The sequence below is a fragment of the Camponotus floridanus genome, unplaced genomic scaffold, assembly GCF_003227725.1.
Source record: "Camponotus floridanus strain SB8 unplaced genomic scaffold, Cflo_v7.5 scaffold28, whole genome shotgun sequence".
Lineage (NCBI taxonomy): Eukaryota > Metazoa > Arthropoda > Insecta > Hymenoptera > Formicidae > Camponotus > Camponotus floridanus.
In genome coordinates, this window is record NW_020229414.1 from 2,042,476 (window position 1) to 2,057,120 (window position 14,645).

The 14,645-nt window shown below is 38.5% G+C and overlaps 1 protein-coding gene across 1 annotated transcript in view; it reads right to left on the reverse strand.

Annotated features, from left to right (window-relative positions):
- Nucleotides 1-11,155: 11,155 nt before the first annotated feature.
- Nucleotides 11,156-14,645, reverse strand: part of LOC105248299 (flocculation protein FLO11) — a 56,221-nt gene continuing 52,731 nt past the window's right edge. The window contains exon 4 of the mRNA XM_020026593.2: nucleotides 11,156-14,276. Coding sequence (XP_019882152.1) covers nucleotides 11,728-14,276 — 2,549 coding nt within the window. The 3' untranslated portion in view covers nucleotides 11,156-11,727. The remainder of the gene's footprint in view (nucleotides 14,277-14,645) is intronic.

The following is a 14,645-nucleotide window of genomic DNA, read 5'->3' on the forward strand; positions in this document are numbered from 1 at the left end:
ACAATTTGCATGCACGCGAGTAAAAGTGTCTGATGGATAGAAGCAAGCGAGGAGATAGATAGTTGAAACACACTCACATGGATGAAACGCGGATGCGGAAAGGATAAGATTGCTTATTCCGTTTATACCTTTAAACGTTTCAACCGCTTCAATTTAAGATCAAGCCCTCTCTCGCGCAAAGTTTCTCAATTATTCAGCCAATCTCGAGGAGGAAAATCTTGCCACGAAAATCTACCTTAGCCAATCTACGGTGCCACTTTAAATAATGTATTCGTGCATTAGTACCTGAATCTCAGGCCACGCATACATATCAAATCGCACGTGACGTAAATCGCGAGACATTCCCTGCGGATATCCCGCAGGAGCCGACTTTGATCGGATTCGTCCCAATCTCCTTGAGTGCAACTGCCGCTAAAATCGCGGAATTCGCGGTAGAAATATGACAGTTGCATACGCGCGCGACGTTTCGCAGAAGTAAAAGGAATATTTTTAGCGAGAGACGCATGGAAATTGATGTACATTGTTTCGAAAAGAAAAAAATTATATATTAAAAATTTATATGTTAAAAAATATTTTAGAAATATTAATAGCTTTTAAACGACGTTCCACGATTTAAAAAGATCAGCTATATGTATTGGAAATTCGAAAGATGCGGACGGGAATCGAGAACCGGAAGAGATTGCCGGATGAGAAGGATGCGCTATGTAATATATGCGGAGGTGTGGGTTCCCGGTATCCGGCGATGGGCGGCGGGATGGGGGTACGAGGGCACCGATATTGGGTTAGTTTTTGCCGGTGGTTTCTAGTTTCCCGAGTAGTGCAATGAGGTCTTGCGCGTTTCGCCCGTAGACGACCATCACGTTCCACATCGGAGCTATAGGTATATACGCTGCGCCGTGATCAATTTTGCTATTTTAGCGGGACGATAGGGACCAAATGCGTCCTTTGAATTCAACTTCGAGTCTCCGAAACTCGCCCGATCGAAGTGTCACGCAATGGTTTAATTAATGATATCTCGGAACGGATCGGGCAACTTTACTTTAGGAGAGCGTTCGTAAAAAGTTGGGAGGGGGTGCGCTTAGGATAGACACGGAAGTGCAACAGGATGCATTCGCTCGACCGCAAATGGACGGACGACTTTTTCCATTGGATCGCCTAGAAATAAATATAACGCTCTCTAGATTTAATCGGCTCGCGATCGATTCTCATGAATAGCGAGATAAAACGGCTTGAAAATTCGATATGAAATATTTTTGTTATATTTATATGTCGTAAATTCTTCATATTCACTTCATATTAAAAAGCTTAGTATTTGAGGTAGATATAGATAATAAATAATTATTCGGCGAACACTCTATATTTATAATCGTAAATTGAACTTTATGTGTGAATCAACAGATTTGTTTTAAAAATTGAGATTTATCATTCACTCTGTTAATGATTTTATTAAACAAATCGGTTAAAGAGAGATAATGTAATTTTATTATTAAAGGAAAAGATATAATATAAATAACAAGGTGAAATTTTATTGAATCATAAAATAGTGAATCTCGCTCTCTTTCTTTCTCTTTCTCCTTTTTTTCCTTCACTCGCACTCTCTCTCAGATACATCATTGACTCTTTTGACTTCAAAGCCCACGCGAAGGCCGATAACGGTATGGTAATGGTGAGTACACCACCGTCAGGTTTAACTTTCATTAAGGTCGGCAAGTGTGACCTTTCCATCCACTGGTCCCTTATCTACCTGTCGACGCATGACCAAAATCATGACTTTTTCTCACGTACAACGTCCTCCTTTAAACATCCTCCTTAACGTCTCATACATCGACAACCTATGGTATATTTTTCTGAGTAAAATTTCGCACTCGCAAATAATGATACATTATTACGTGGCGATAGGACAAGATTTTGAGTCCTCAAAACGGACAGCATATCGCATTGATCTGTTATTAATGCCGACAAAACGAAACAAATTAATTTCAGTATTGGACAAAATTAAATGAAATTAATTATATAAAATTAATTATTACGCAATTTACTTATTTATTGAAATCTTATATAATCAATAATTAAAATTATATATATGAGAGAAATATACAAAATAAAAAAAATTGTAGAAAAAATATTATCACATAATCGACGTAATTATATTTTTCTAAAACCGTATTCATAAATTATAATGAAGCCATATATTTTGGTAATCATATTTAAGGATGTTTTGTATCTATTTTCAAAATATTAAGAATTTAATGAAAATTATACAGAATGTCCTTACATATGTTTAGAATCTTTAATACAATTTTTAAATCGATTCACTATTTACAAGTTAGAAGGATTTTAATTTGCACCGAATTAACATGTGTTCTTATGGAAAACGTATAACCGTTTAAAATTTGCAAAAGTTTAGATGCAGAGGAAATATTTGGTCAAATAATATTATACAAGTACTAACTGGTTAAAAAGATATTAAATATAATTCAATGAAGTTAACCATGTATCTGTCACAAGGCGAAATTCTCTGCCAAAGGTTAATCATTTCGATTAACAAAATTCGGAATATTTTAGTAAAAACGCAATAAATATTAAAAAATACATCTCTGCACTAAGATCAAATTGTAAAATTCCACACAATTTCTCATACTCAAAGTATACCAAAAGTGGATATATTCGTCAATATTGATTTTCAGCTACTTTTTGCTGGGATTGTACATACAAAACATCCTTAAAAAAGAAAATTAATGATTATTTAATAAAATGGAAACCGTGTTTTTTTATCTTCTTTTTTTTCTTCGAATTCCAAATTTTAAACACAGACGAGCGCTACATTCTCAAGATGTATGCGCGTCTCCCGCAAATTTTCACATCAACTTGCTCCATGTGCGTCCATCGACCAGCACAGGCGGCATGCACAATGTTGCTTTTATACGGGTGACGCGGCCCACATCATGCGAAGGCCGTCGACCCGCAAAAAGGGCGAAACAACTTGGCCGGGTCTGATAGCCATGGCAATCAATCTGTTAATATCGACTCAGGGCATACCGATTAAGGTATACCCGAGCGACCACGAGAAACGCGAATAACCCGCTTGTAAATAATCAACGATGCGAAGGGAGGGAGGAGAGGAGACCGATGCGAGATTATATTGGCAAATTATTACAAGAGTATAGGGTGTTTAAAATACTGGGGCATTCTTCTTCCCATACCTAAGAGATTCGAATATTAAAACATATCAGATTCGATTATAAATTATTACTATAAGAGGTACAAGCACATCGCGCTCTCATACAATTTATATGTATTTTAAATGTTAATAATCAATTTTCCTTGTCACAGAAAAAAAGTCACAAGAATTTTACTTTAAAGTTTAAAATATGTCCTTGTCATAAAAATTTTACTTCATTTTAAAGTTCAAAATATATCGTTTAAAAAGAAACTCGCTTCTTTCTCCTCCAGAATCGATTTTGTTGCGACGACGAAATAAAGCGAGCTCGAATCATATTCTCGATGCTGTTATTCAAACGTATTCGAAACATCCTGTATAAACGTCGCGCCGCGCAAAAATCTTATTCCAGGTGGATCCTACCATTTTTCATCGTGCCGAAGGATTTCTTCGCCGAGCGTGTGAAAAATTGCGCGCGTGGGCGACAATATCGTCGGAGCGCATTGTCGAAGAGGGCCGGTTGCATCAAAAACAAACAGGATCGGCGCTTTTAACGGTCCGAGGCTTTTAATGGTCCTGCCATCCTTACCTTAGACACGAAGATCGACGACGACATGACGCTGAGAATGGGGCGAAGGGATTCCTCTGCAACATTGTTCACACTCTTGACCCAGAAAGAATTCCTCAATGAAATCCGCTCGCCGAGGAAGCTTTTATTGGCTAATCGTACTGTAATAATGTACACTTTTCACTCCAATCGCTATCATAGGTGTCTTCACATTCTTGTTGGAATTATCGATTATTTATACATTTCTAAACTAGCAAGAGTGCAGTTTCTTGACGTTGAGAGACCATTGTATTTTCTAGGCGGAGAATTTATTATGGTCCAATGACATAAATTCGATGAATCGTAAATTTATTTTCCGTTCTCGACAGCATGAAGAAAGCATCCCCCTAAAAAAGCATCGCGCGATAAGCGTGGATTAAGCTTGATCATTATCCGCCCACGCTCAGAGTCGCATTTCGAATGAAATACAAAAAACGTGAGAAGGGTAAAAAGTACCGTCGTCCGATGACCTCGAAAGAATCTTTAATTTGTGTTCTTCTCCATGGCGGTTCCCCGTAATGGCGGGCTTTTGCGCGAGGGAACCAGATCCCAAGACGTGAGCTCGTCGGAAAAAGCCTGTAAGAGATTGCGAGTGGGGAAGGAGGAAGGGGTAAAAGATGGTAAAGCGGGAGAGAAACGAAATAGCGGTGCTGTCCTCCACGGATTTTTCTCCCATCTCTCCTCTCTCCCACTCGGTCTTTCTCTCTTTCTTGGTCATTTTGCTGGCAACTTTGTTTCGTCGGCACTTTCAGCCGGATATCATGAGACGTCACTTTCCGCCAGAAATGGTACGCGTTGCACAGATTTAACATTTTGATGGATAACCATAATGGGTAAAAGTATGGAGAAGGACAAAATTTTTTTTTTTTTATTTGTGTACATGAATAAATAATTTAGGACACATTTTTCTTATTTTATTTAAGGATGTTTTGTATGTACAATCCCAGCGAAAAGTAGCTGAAAATCAATATTGACGAATATATCCACTTTTGGTGTATTTTGAATATGAGAAATTGTGTGGAATATTATAATTTGATCTTAGCTACAGTGTAGACATGTATTTTTTAATATTTATTACGTTTTTACTGAAATATTTCGAATTTTGTTAATCGAAATAATTAACTTTTGGCAGAGAATTTCGCTTTGTAACAGATACATGGCTAACTTCATTGAATTATATTTAATATCTTTTTAACCAGTTAATACTTGTATAATATTATTTGACCAAATATTTCCTCTGTATCTAAACTTTTGCAAATTTTAAACAAATTCTGAATATTATTTCCATGTGTTTTTGTCATTTGAATCGACGAGGTTATACGTTTTCCATAAGAACACATGTTAATTCGGTGTAAATTAAAATCCTTATAACTTGTAACCGCTTCAGTGAATCGATTTAAAAATGTACTGATTGTACTGAAGATTCTAAACATATGTAAGGACATTCTGTACAATTTTCATGAAATTCTCAATATTTTTAGATTATTTTTCATTATTTTTAGAAAATAGGTACAAAACATCCTTAATCAAATTTGGAGATTTATAGAGATTTATAGAAACCGACGAGATGCAAAAGTCAAAAATAATTGAAATATATATAATATTCTTTCTCTCTTCTTTGAAAATCGTTATCATATATTAACGTCCGTCGCATGTCCGCGAATAATTTAGAAATATTAATGCGCCAAGAACTGAAGAGAAGAGAGGTCGACAAAGAAGGTGAGACACCGATGCTGCAGTTCCTTTTCGGCGTGGAACTTTGTTGCGGGAACATTTTTCTCGTTAATCACGCAATTTTTCAGTCTGACAGGAAACACCCTCTTTCGAAGCTTCATCGATTAATCTCCGAGCGCGCAGGCTTACAGCTGCCTGAATCCCCGGTGTTACTTTAAGAACGAAGACATTCACGACAATTCCGCGCGTGCAAATCCTAAATCCGTTTACTTCTATGATTAATTTCGCCGCTTATTTAATGCTTGTTAGTAAATTTTTTAACAGTCGAGTCACGGTATCGTTTAATATCTTACTCATTAATAGCAGGTAGAACACATCATCGGAAGAAGGATCATTACTTCGAGAGATAAGTATTGATCGTTACATCGGTCGACAACTATTGACCTTTTCTATTTCCTTCGAGACACGGATATTATAGCTTAAGAAGAGATATTACAGAGGCAGTACAGTTAGGAAGTATTATGGTTTGCTTACCGAGAAGCTTAATACGAATATAGTTTACGACGATAGGTCGTGTAAGAAGAACCGATTGACATAATTTTCTGAATATAAAGATCCGGAGATTATTAAAGTTGCGCGCGCGAGGAAAAATGGTAATTATACGAAAATACCTATGTCCTGGTTCGTATTTCAGATAGTTTACTGCGCGATTATATTTCGTCTTCTCCTGGGATAATAAGACGTCAATTCTTATTCAGAGACTCATACATGAGAAACATATTTATATAGATTTCATATGTGATATATATATATATATATTTCAATCGTAGTATATAATATTTTTAATATTTTTAATTCAACTTATATATATATATATATATATATATATATTTATATGTATACCTTTTCTTTTATAAATAAATGATAAATAAATATATACATAAAAATAATTTCTCAATTATATTTAATTTAATTATAATGAAGGACAGCAGTTAGCTTACAGCACGGTACATTGAAAAACCTTAATCGGTCATTTATCGATCCCTTTTTGCCCCCTTTGTCTCGCCGATTCTTTTTTCCGACATGGATCGCAGGGCCTCCGGGTCCAGACCCCTGTTCTCCGCGTGAGATTTATTTCATCGACATTGAAACTAAAAAAAGTTACACTATAAATTAATTTTAAATTCGTGTTTTTAATGCATCCCAAGCTATCTCTGGAGTTTTATTCACCCATACTTGGATCCACTACCGATTTCAACGACATTTTTTATTTCTCTTCGCAATCTTTCTGCTCCACATGTATAATTAAATGACAGCAAACAATCAAACATCTTTAATAATATATAGTTGTATTATAATATATTAATCAATAAAAATATACATATAATACAAAAAATAAATATATTAATATATAAAATATATAATATATAAATTATAATTTATATTATTGCATAAATATTTTTTATTTATCATTATATTTCATGTATTATATATTATTTAATATACAATACATAACATATTATTAATTAATATAATATTATAATATATATAATAATATTGTATAATATAATTTATAAATAAATAAAATATAATTTATCTGCAGTAAAAGAAAGAAAAAAAATGTTTATCAAGGTCTTACATAGTTTGTAATCAAGTCGCATCAAGCTCGACAAATAAATTATAAAATTTATTTGTTGCAATAAATTTATTATATATTCCAGGAAAATATTTTGCACTAAAGGGAGTAATTTTAATATCATATTTCCATCAAGCGGCGCGATTGAGTAAGCCAGTGTCATAAATCAGGCCCGATGGGAGCTAATAATTGCAGAATTTACGAAACCGCAAACACTCCAAGCGAAACTGCAAACGCAATCAGTCCGCGCACAGGAAATTTGTCATTCTCGTGTACCAGTTTGGCTGCTTCAATTAAGGATAATCGAAATAAACGCGCGAAGCGAGTTTATACAAGTTGCATATCGCGTGTTTTATCATATAAAAAAAAGTATTCTATTTAATTGTCGATAGCGTGCAATCATCGTGCGATTAAATTTACATCTAAATTTCAATACCACAATATCCATATTTTTACGAGATAAAATTACTGCACTAGACAAATTGAGATATTATGTCATGCTCTTTCATTTAAAACAATTTTAATAAAACAATTAATTAATAATCAAATTAATAATTATTGGGTATTTTTAGCATACGATGTGCTTTATATCGGATGAATCGAAACAAAGTGACAGTTTTGCGATGCGACACATATCCTACGCAATCCGAGGTTGCATAAAAATGAACAAGAAATTTGTTGAATCATTTTGATTTTAATAGTCGAATTAATAGCCTCTGTAATAAATCGTATTCAACCAAGATGCACTCGTCCAATTGTACAGAAATTTATCATTTATTATAAGATCGCTTCAATATCATTGATATAAATTTATCCATCGTTAGAGCCAATCCTGAACGCGTCGATCTATACTTTGACAGATCCCGTTAGGGTCGCGGGGAAAGAAGGGGGCGTCGAAATCTTAATAAAATTTACGACTGACGCGTGCAATGTAACATGTATTGTATATACATAATGTATATTAAACTAAAGAAAATAACTACACAGTTACGAATAATTTTAAGATAGTCACACTATATATTGGATATAATTAAAAATGTAATTGCTTTCCTCTTCAGAAATCGCAATTTTCTTCCATGTTTAATAGAACATCAAGGATGATTCAAAGGGAACTCTTAATCGGGGAATCGATAATAAGATGCTTTATTAATAAAACAGAAGAATCAACAGAATGCGCGCGTGTGTGTGTGACCGTCAGGTACAATTTATGTAGTACATAAACTTAACATCGCAACGTATGCGTGCAAAACGTAACGCCGAATGCGTAATTAAGGTGATAGCGAGCTCACGCAACATCGCCAAGTACGTATAATTTATTTATAATACGTATGCGCATAATATGTATATATATGAAGTATATATTTCTATATCGTATGTATGCGTGAGACATATATATATATATGTGTGTTGTGTATATATTTATATATTTGAGTGTGGGTGCGCGTAACTTTGACTACGCCTAATTACGATCGCTACGAACAAGGGTATCATGATACAGTGTGTGAGCTGTTAGTACGCGATATGTTTGGTAACTGATAGAGTGTAAGACTAGTGTTAGTGTTAAGTTTTACGTTATAAGGGTTCTAGAATGCTTTTCGCAGAGTCCCGCCAGCCCTCGATGATTTTCTCAAAATAAAAAAAAAGAAAAGAAACTCGAGAGAAACCGTCGTCATTCTTGATATAACAAAAAGGAGTTCGGTTTTTTTTATGAATTCTTATGATTTTTTATGCTTCACAAACCTTTCTCGAGGGCGGGAATCGCCTGGGAAGTGAATAGAAAATTGGATCGGGTAGAGGTGAACGACGATGGAACGACGAGAAATCGTGGCATATTTTGCTACCGGATAAATTCTATGGGCGATGACGTTTGCAATAAATTAATAGATCATGAGGAATAAATTAAAAAAGTTGTAGACGAAAAGTCTCGATACAAGTACCAACTTAGAACAGGTAACATAAATAAGAGACTCAAATAGAGATTGAATGGCATGTTGGATTGATTACCGAGATTTTTCGTCTGCAACAAATCTGCATCTAACACAATAAATACTAAAAGAAGAAACCTATCTTAACATCGAAATCTCTATAAATTACGTTCACCAACCGTCATACGTGTGTACAAGATATCTCAGGAGTTGCAAAGCTTTTTCTTGCGGGAGACAGATGAAACGCTGAAATATCAAAGCGTCGATCAGATTTTACAGAATCAACTTTAGCAAAGCGTACCTGAATATTATTAAATTTTAAAAGCAAATTCTACCATTTTAGAGATACAATAATCATATCGGAAAGAATAAGAAATGCATGACTCGAAGAAAGGATAATTCTGAACTCTGATGCTATTTTCGTTATGAATAAATTCGCTACTTCTGCGACATCCTGTATTTCTTTTATTCGACTACGTCGCACGGTAAATAATATTGTTACATGCATATAGCACGAAGCTTCGCGTCTGTGTCGCGATTAAACGATTGCCCGGACCGGTCCTCGTTGATAGTAGCTACGCAGGCAATAATCCGGCCTGGTAATATCGCTCCGCGATAATCGTAAACGGGTTCGTTTAATATTTAGATTGCGAAAGAAAGCGCGCGTCATAAAAAACAGCGAGTGAAACGCGATTTTCAATTCGTATTCACTCGCTGCACACACATTCGCGATCCCGGTAACTATCGTCGAGGATAAAAACAGGTCGAATGCGCGATCAGAATTGTCGAGCGATCGCTTATTCCGCACTGACGCGAGTAACACGTATACAGGGTGTCCCATATAGATAGGATACAGACAGTATCGTATTCCTTATCAAAAGATTCTTCAAGATATTTACGTCAATAGAGTGAACTTGCTATTTCTTGATTTATCGCGTGAATGATTATTTGTGCAAAACTTTCAGTGTAATTCTATCATAATTAAGTCTATTTTTTATTATTTTTCTAATAAAACATTTGAGAGAAAAAAATTTATTCGAGATAAATTTTCTTGACAGCAAAGTGTGCTTTTCTCCGATGTAAATAAATAATAAAATAATAAAATAAATAATAAAATATATAATAAATAAAATAATAAAATATATAATAAATAAATAATAATAAAATAAATAATAATAAAATAAATAATAAAATAATAATCCTTATATGTAATGTAAATATAAAAAATTTAATTATAACAGAACTACAAAAATTTATATCTTACGAAAAATCAAACACATAAAGTCTTACGCGGAAAGCAAATGCACTGAAAAATGAGACATGTCGGAAACAATTGCGGAAATATATTTTTTGCCAAAGGAAAAAGATGCTTAGATTTTTTTTATAAGAAATACTACCGATTCGTATATTATCTATATATATCAGATATCCTGTATATATATAATTATGCTCTTATATATATACATATGTAACGTTATGTATACTGGCACATATGAAATTGGCGTGCTTTTCTCATCGTGGATGAAAGCATGTGGCAGGACATGGAGAGAACTGCCTGGTTGAGCCTCTGTTATCCGGTGACAGCGAGGGTTTGTCATCACCGCGAGATGACGATCGTCGATCTCGAGTAAACGAACGCGTTGACTTTAAAATTAAAAAAAAATAAAAAACGATCTTTAGCCACACACGCAACCAAGGAAAAGTACAAGATGGCGAGACAAGTTTCGCGCGCCAAGTAACGCGATTTTGTAAGAAATTTGGAAATGATTGTCTTTGTGCGACAAAAATCCAAATTACTTCGAAAAATCTCGGTTTATAATGGATGGATCGCGACTTTGTGATCAACTTTTATAAGGTGTGCAGTGATAAACCATCGGCGCGAAGAATCTAAAAAAATAAATAAATAAAACATCGTTAATCGCGTCGTTAATTGTCTCGAATTTCTCGCGTCGATTGTTGCATGATTACATAATCTCGACACTGATTGAATTATAGTTGCGGCACACCTTGTGTCGCGAAACTTTATGCATGTTTAATGCGCAAATTGAAATAAATTAATGGCATACCTATCCTACGTATATTAAGCGAAATAAATAATAAATTATCTGAAAAATATTCATTAATATAACAATCATAATAATTATAAAAATAACAAGCATGACCAAAGCATGGAATTATATTTCGATTTAAATAAATTATTAATGAAATAAACGTCCATATCCGTATATCTGTCATCGCGTATCGTAATTCGTTATCGTTAATTCGTTATCTATAAATTTATAAATCCGCTCAGGTTGTCCACAAAAGCGGTATTTGTAAAAGTGAAAAAAAAAATACATAAAGACATTCAACATCACGGAACGATAAACGAAATAAATAACAACGTAAAACCTCGTTTGCCGGCGTATTGAAGTTACACATATCTCCCAGATAGATCCCGCATTGAAAATGGGAGACGCTGCTAGAAGGGCCAGCCACATGAAACTTCGATCCCTACATCTCGCGCGTACATCTTTCATCGATTTTCATCCAACGATTCGCGCGTAAGCAACAATCGAATATAAATCAAGGGAGACTTTTCGTCCCTTTCGAAAGTTTTCGCCCCTACTGAAAGAACGGCGGTTGCCCTTCCGCCGCAAGAAGGCAAGTGCCCTCAGCTACCTCAGCATCCGTTTGCAAAGCTTGGTATCCCCTCACGGGAGAACTGCGCGCAAACGATGAATCTTTAATTGATCTCGATGCTCGCAACCGAATTGGACACGTGACGCTCGTCTTCCATCGATGGTGACGCGGTGAAGCCGCTTAAGCCGCTCTCGACTAGGCTCATGAGGCTATCTTCCTGGTGCGAGGAAATGCGCTTTTCCTCGGCACGCGCCCTCTCCGCTTCCAGCTTCTTTTTTTTGGCGGCCAAATCAACGGCGCCGTTCTTTGTATTCTCGCGAATCAGCTGTTCCAGCTTTGACAGTTGTCGATCGGTCACGCTTTCCGCGATCTCGTTATTCTCCACAGGCACGCCGTGCTTGTTCACCGTCGGCTTGTAGGTCTTTACCTTCGAGTGGCCCTGGATGATGAGATACATCGGACCGCGAATTGGTTTGGCCGGTTGTTTGTAATGCGAGAATATTGGATCGGTGGTCAAACTAGGCGCCGTCGTAGTTCGTGGAACGGTCGGGGACGACGCAAACATCGTCGATATCTTCGTCTCTTCGGTGCCGAGAATCTTCACCAAAGGGGACTGATTGGGTCTCGTGGTCTCCTGATGATCCATGGTAGGCGTATATTCCGCGGTCGAGGAAATTGTCGGTATAAATGGCGGTGAAGTAGTCATCGAGTTGACAATTGTCGCGGATAACCGAGACGGCCGATGATCAACCGTCGACCACTCATTGGATCCGGTGGTTTGCATATCGAAAGTCGAAGATGACGGAGGACTAGTGAACGCCACAGGGAACGATTGCGGAGGTTGTTGGTAAGCTTGTTCCGTGCTCGGTGATGGCGCCATCATATCCTTGATAGGTGACGCGAGTATGTGTGCCAGGGGCGGCGACATATGGGACAGTGATAATGGCGGAGATAGCTGGAAGCTAGGACGCATACCGCCGATAAAGTGCATCATGGAGTGATACGGTCTAGTCTGAGGACGCATCATCGATTGAGAGGCCGCCGGAGGAACGAACATGTGCGGAGAACTACCCAAGTGTCTGGGGGGCATTATCGGAACGGAAGACGAATGCGGAAGTTGATGCGGTGCAAACTGCGAAGGCGATATCATTCTGTTTGGCATGGAGGAAACGGACGGATGGTCTTCTGTCAAGATCGGTAAACTGGTTACCGCGCTCTTCATTGGCTGCATTTGAGACTTTGACGCTTGATGAGTCGTCTTCGTCATCTCGGACGTGGCAGGATTTTCCCAAGTGTGTAGAGTCGTGGCTGATTCCGAACCGAAGGACGAGTTCTTCTCGATGTAGTTCGTCGGCATCACTACGGCAACTGGACCCTTCTTCGCTTTGTGCGTTTCCAGATCCACGATGCTGGACGGCGAGTTGGCGACGACAATGTGCATCTTTGGCGAAGATTGCGCGTCAGTCACAGTTTCCTCCTCCCGCTCGGTAGAATTTACAGTCGTGGTGGAGACGGTAAAAGTTTGCGGGGAGCTTTCTGACGTCGACGAGGACGTCGACGAGGACGTCGCCTCGGTGCTGATTTCCTTCTGACCCACGACCACTTCCTCGTTTTCATCATTATTGCCGTCTACAATGATATTCGCGTTTTGGCCAACGACAACCTCGTGATTCGACGAGGCCGCGGCTTGATGATCGACCTCGTAATGATCCTTCGAATAATCCGTGGTCTGCCACATGACCTGATTAACGTCCGAAGGAAGTCCAGGAGTAGAGGATGACGTGGGCTCGTTGTTGCCGAGCCATCCGCCGGACAGAGTCTGCGTCGATTGATATATCAGATTCGATTTTTCGAAGGATACGGACGGCGCGGTGGTTGCCTCGTATTTCGATTTCGTGCTCTGCGATGCGGACGGTACATACACACTCTTGATGGTCTCGACCTTGCTCACCGGCGCCTTGGACGTGGAATACGGTCGCGGCGAGGGCGCCGGGGAATAATGTCCGTAATCCTTCGAGAGTGATCCATAATACTGCGCGTCCTGGAGAACAGGACCCTCCTCCGTCTGAGTGCTAAACTGGGGCGCGTCCGCGTAGCCGATTATCTTATCCTTGGACACCCCGACGTTGAAGCCAGTAGACGTCTCAATCTTCTGTACCACCGGCGGTGGCATCATCATAGTGTACGGCTTGATCTTCTGATTGTAATACGAGCTCGGATAGTAACTCGCCGGCAGCGACTGCAACCTATTCTGATTTCTATAATCGACCAGGCCGTTTCGGAAGCTAGTGGTGCGCACGACCTTGGGCGGTTCGGCGCCGTTGTTTCCGGTGAAGTCGTTCCTGTAGACAGTTGTATCGTGAGCGCCGGTTCGCGTAAACTTGGGCCCGTCCACAAACTTTAGAAACTGCTCGGGTATCTTCGGGCTGGTCTTCTTGGCGGTCACGCCCAGCACGAGGATATCGCGCTTGGATGACGGCTCGGTAGTGTGCTGCTGATGCGAGTCCAACCAGTATTGCACCCTGTCGAGGACCGGCGGCACGTAGTCGAAAGTCGGGTTGTTCTTCAGAGGATCACCGCGTCCCAGAGGCGTCCACTCGTCGTAGTCCATCCTGGGCGAGAATACCCGCGGCCGGGTGTCATTTTGGCCGCCTGCGAACAGAAATTTCGAGGGGTCGTGACCGATTAAAAGCGGCGACCTTTGTCTTACAAGCATGATGGGAATAGCGAGAAAAAGGACCGACGATAGAGAGAGAGAGCGGCCAATTATACTTGGGCCGGTGCGCATAAACGAGAACTTGATACCTTGAATAATGAGCCCCGTCGTCGTGATTAATTATTCTTAATTTTATTATGGCCCTCTCTCTCTCTCTCGCGTGCATCCTCGCTCGATTAATTTATCCTACCGGCATCACTAACGTCCACGATTCTCTAAGCTACATAGATTTATAGGACGTTAGGTGCGCGTACGAGAAAGAGAGAAGGAGACGTTTGCTCGGTGAGAATCGATAAATTCGCGAA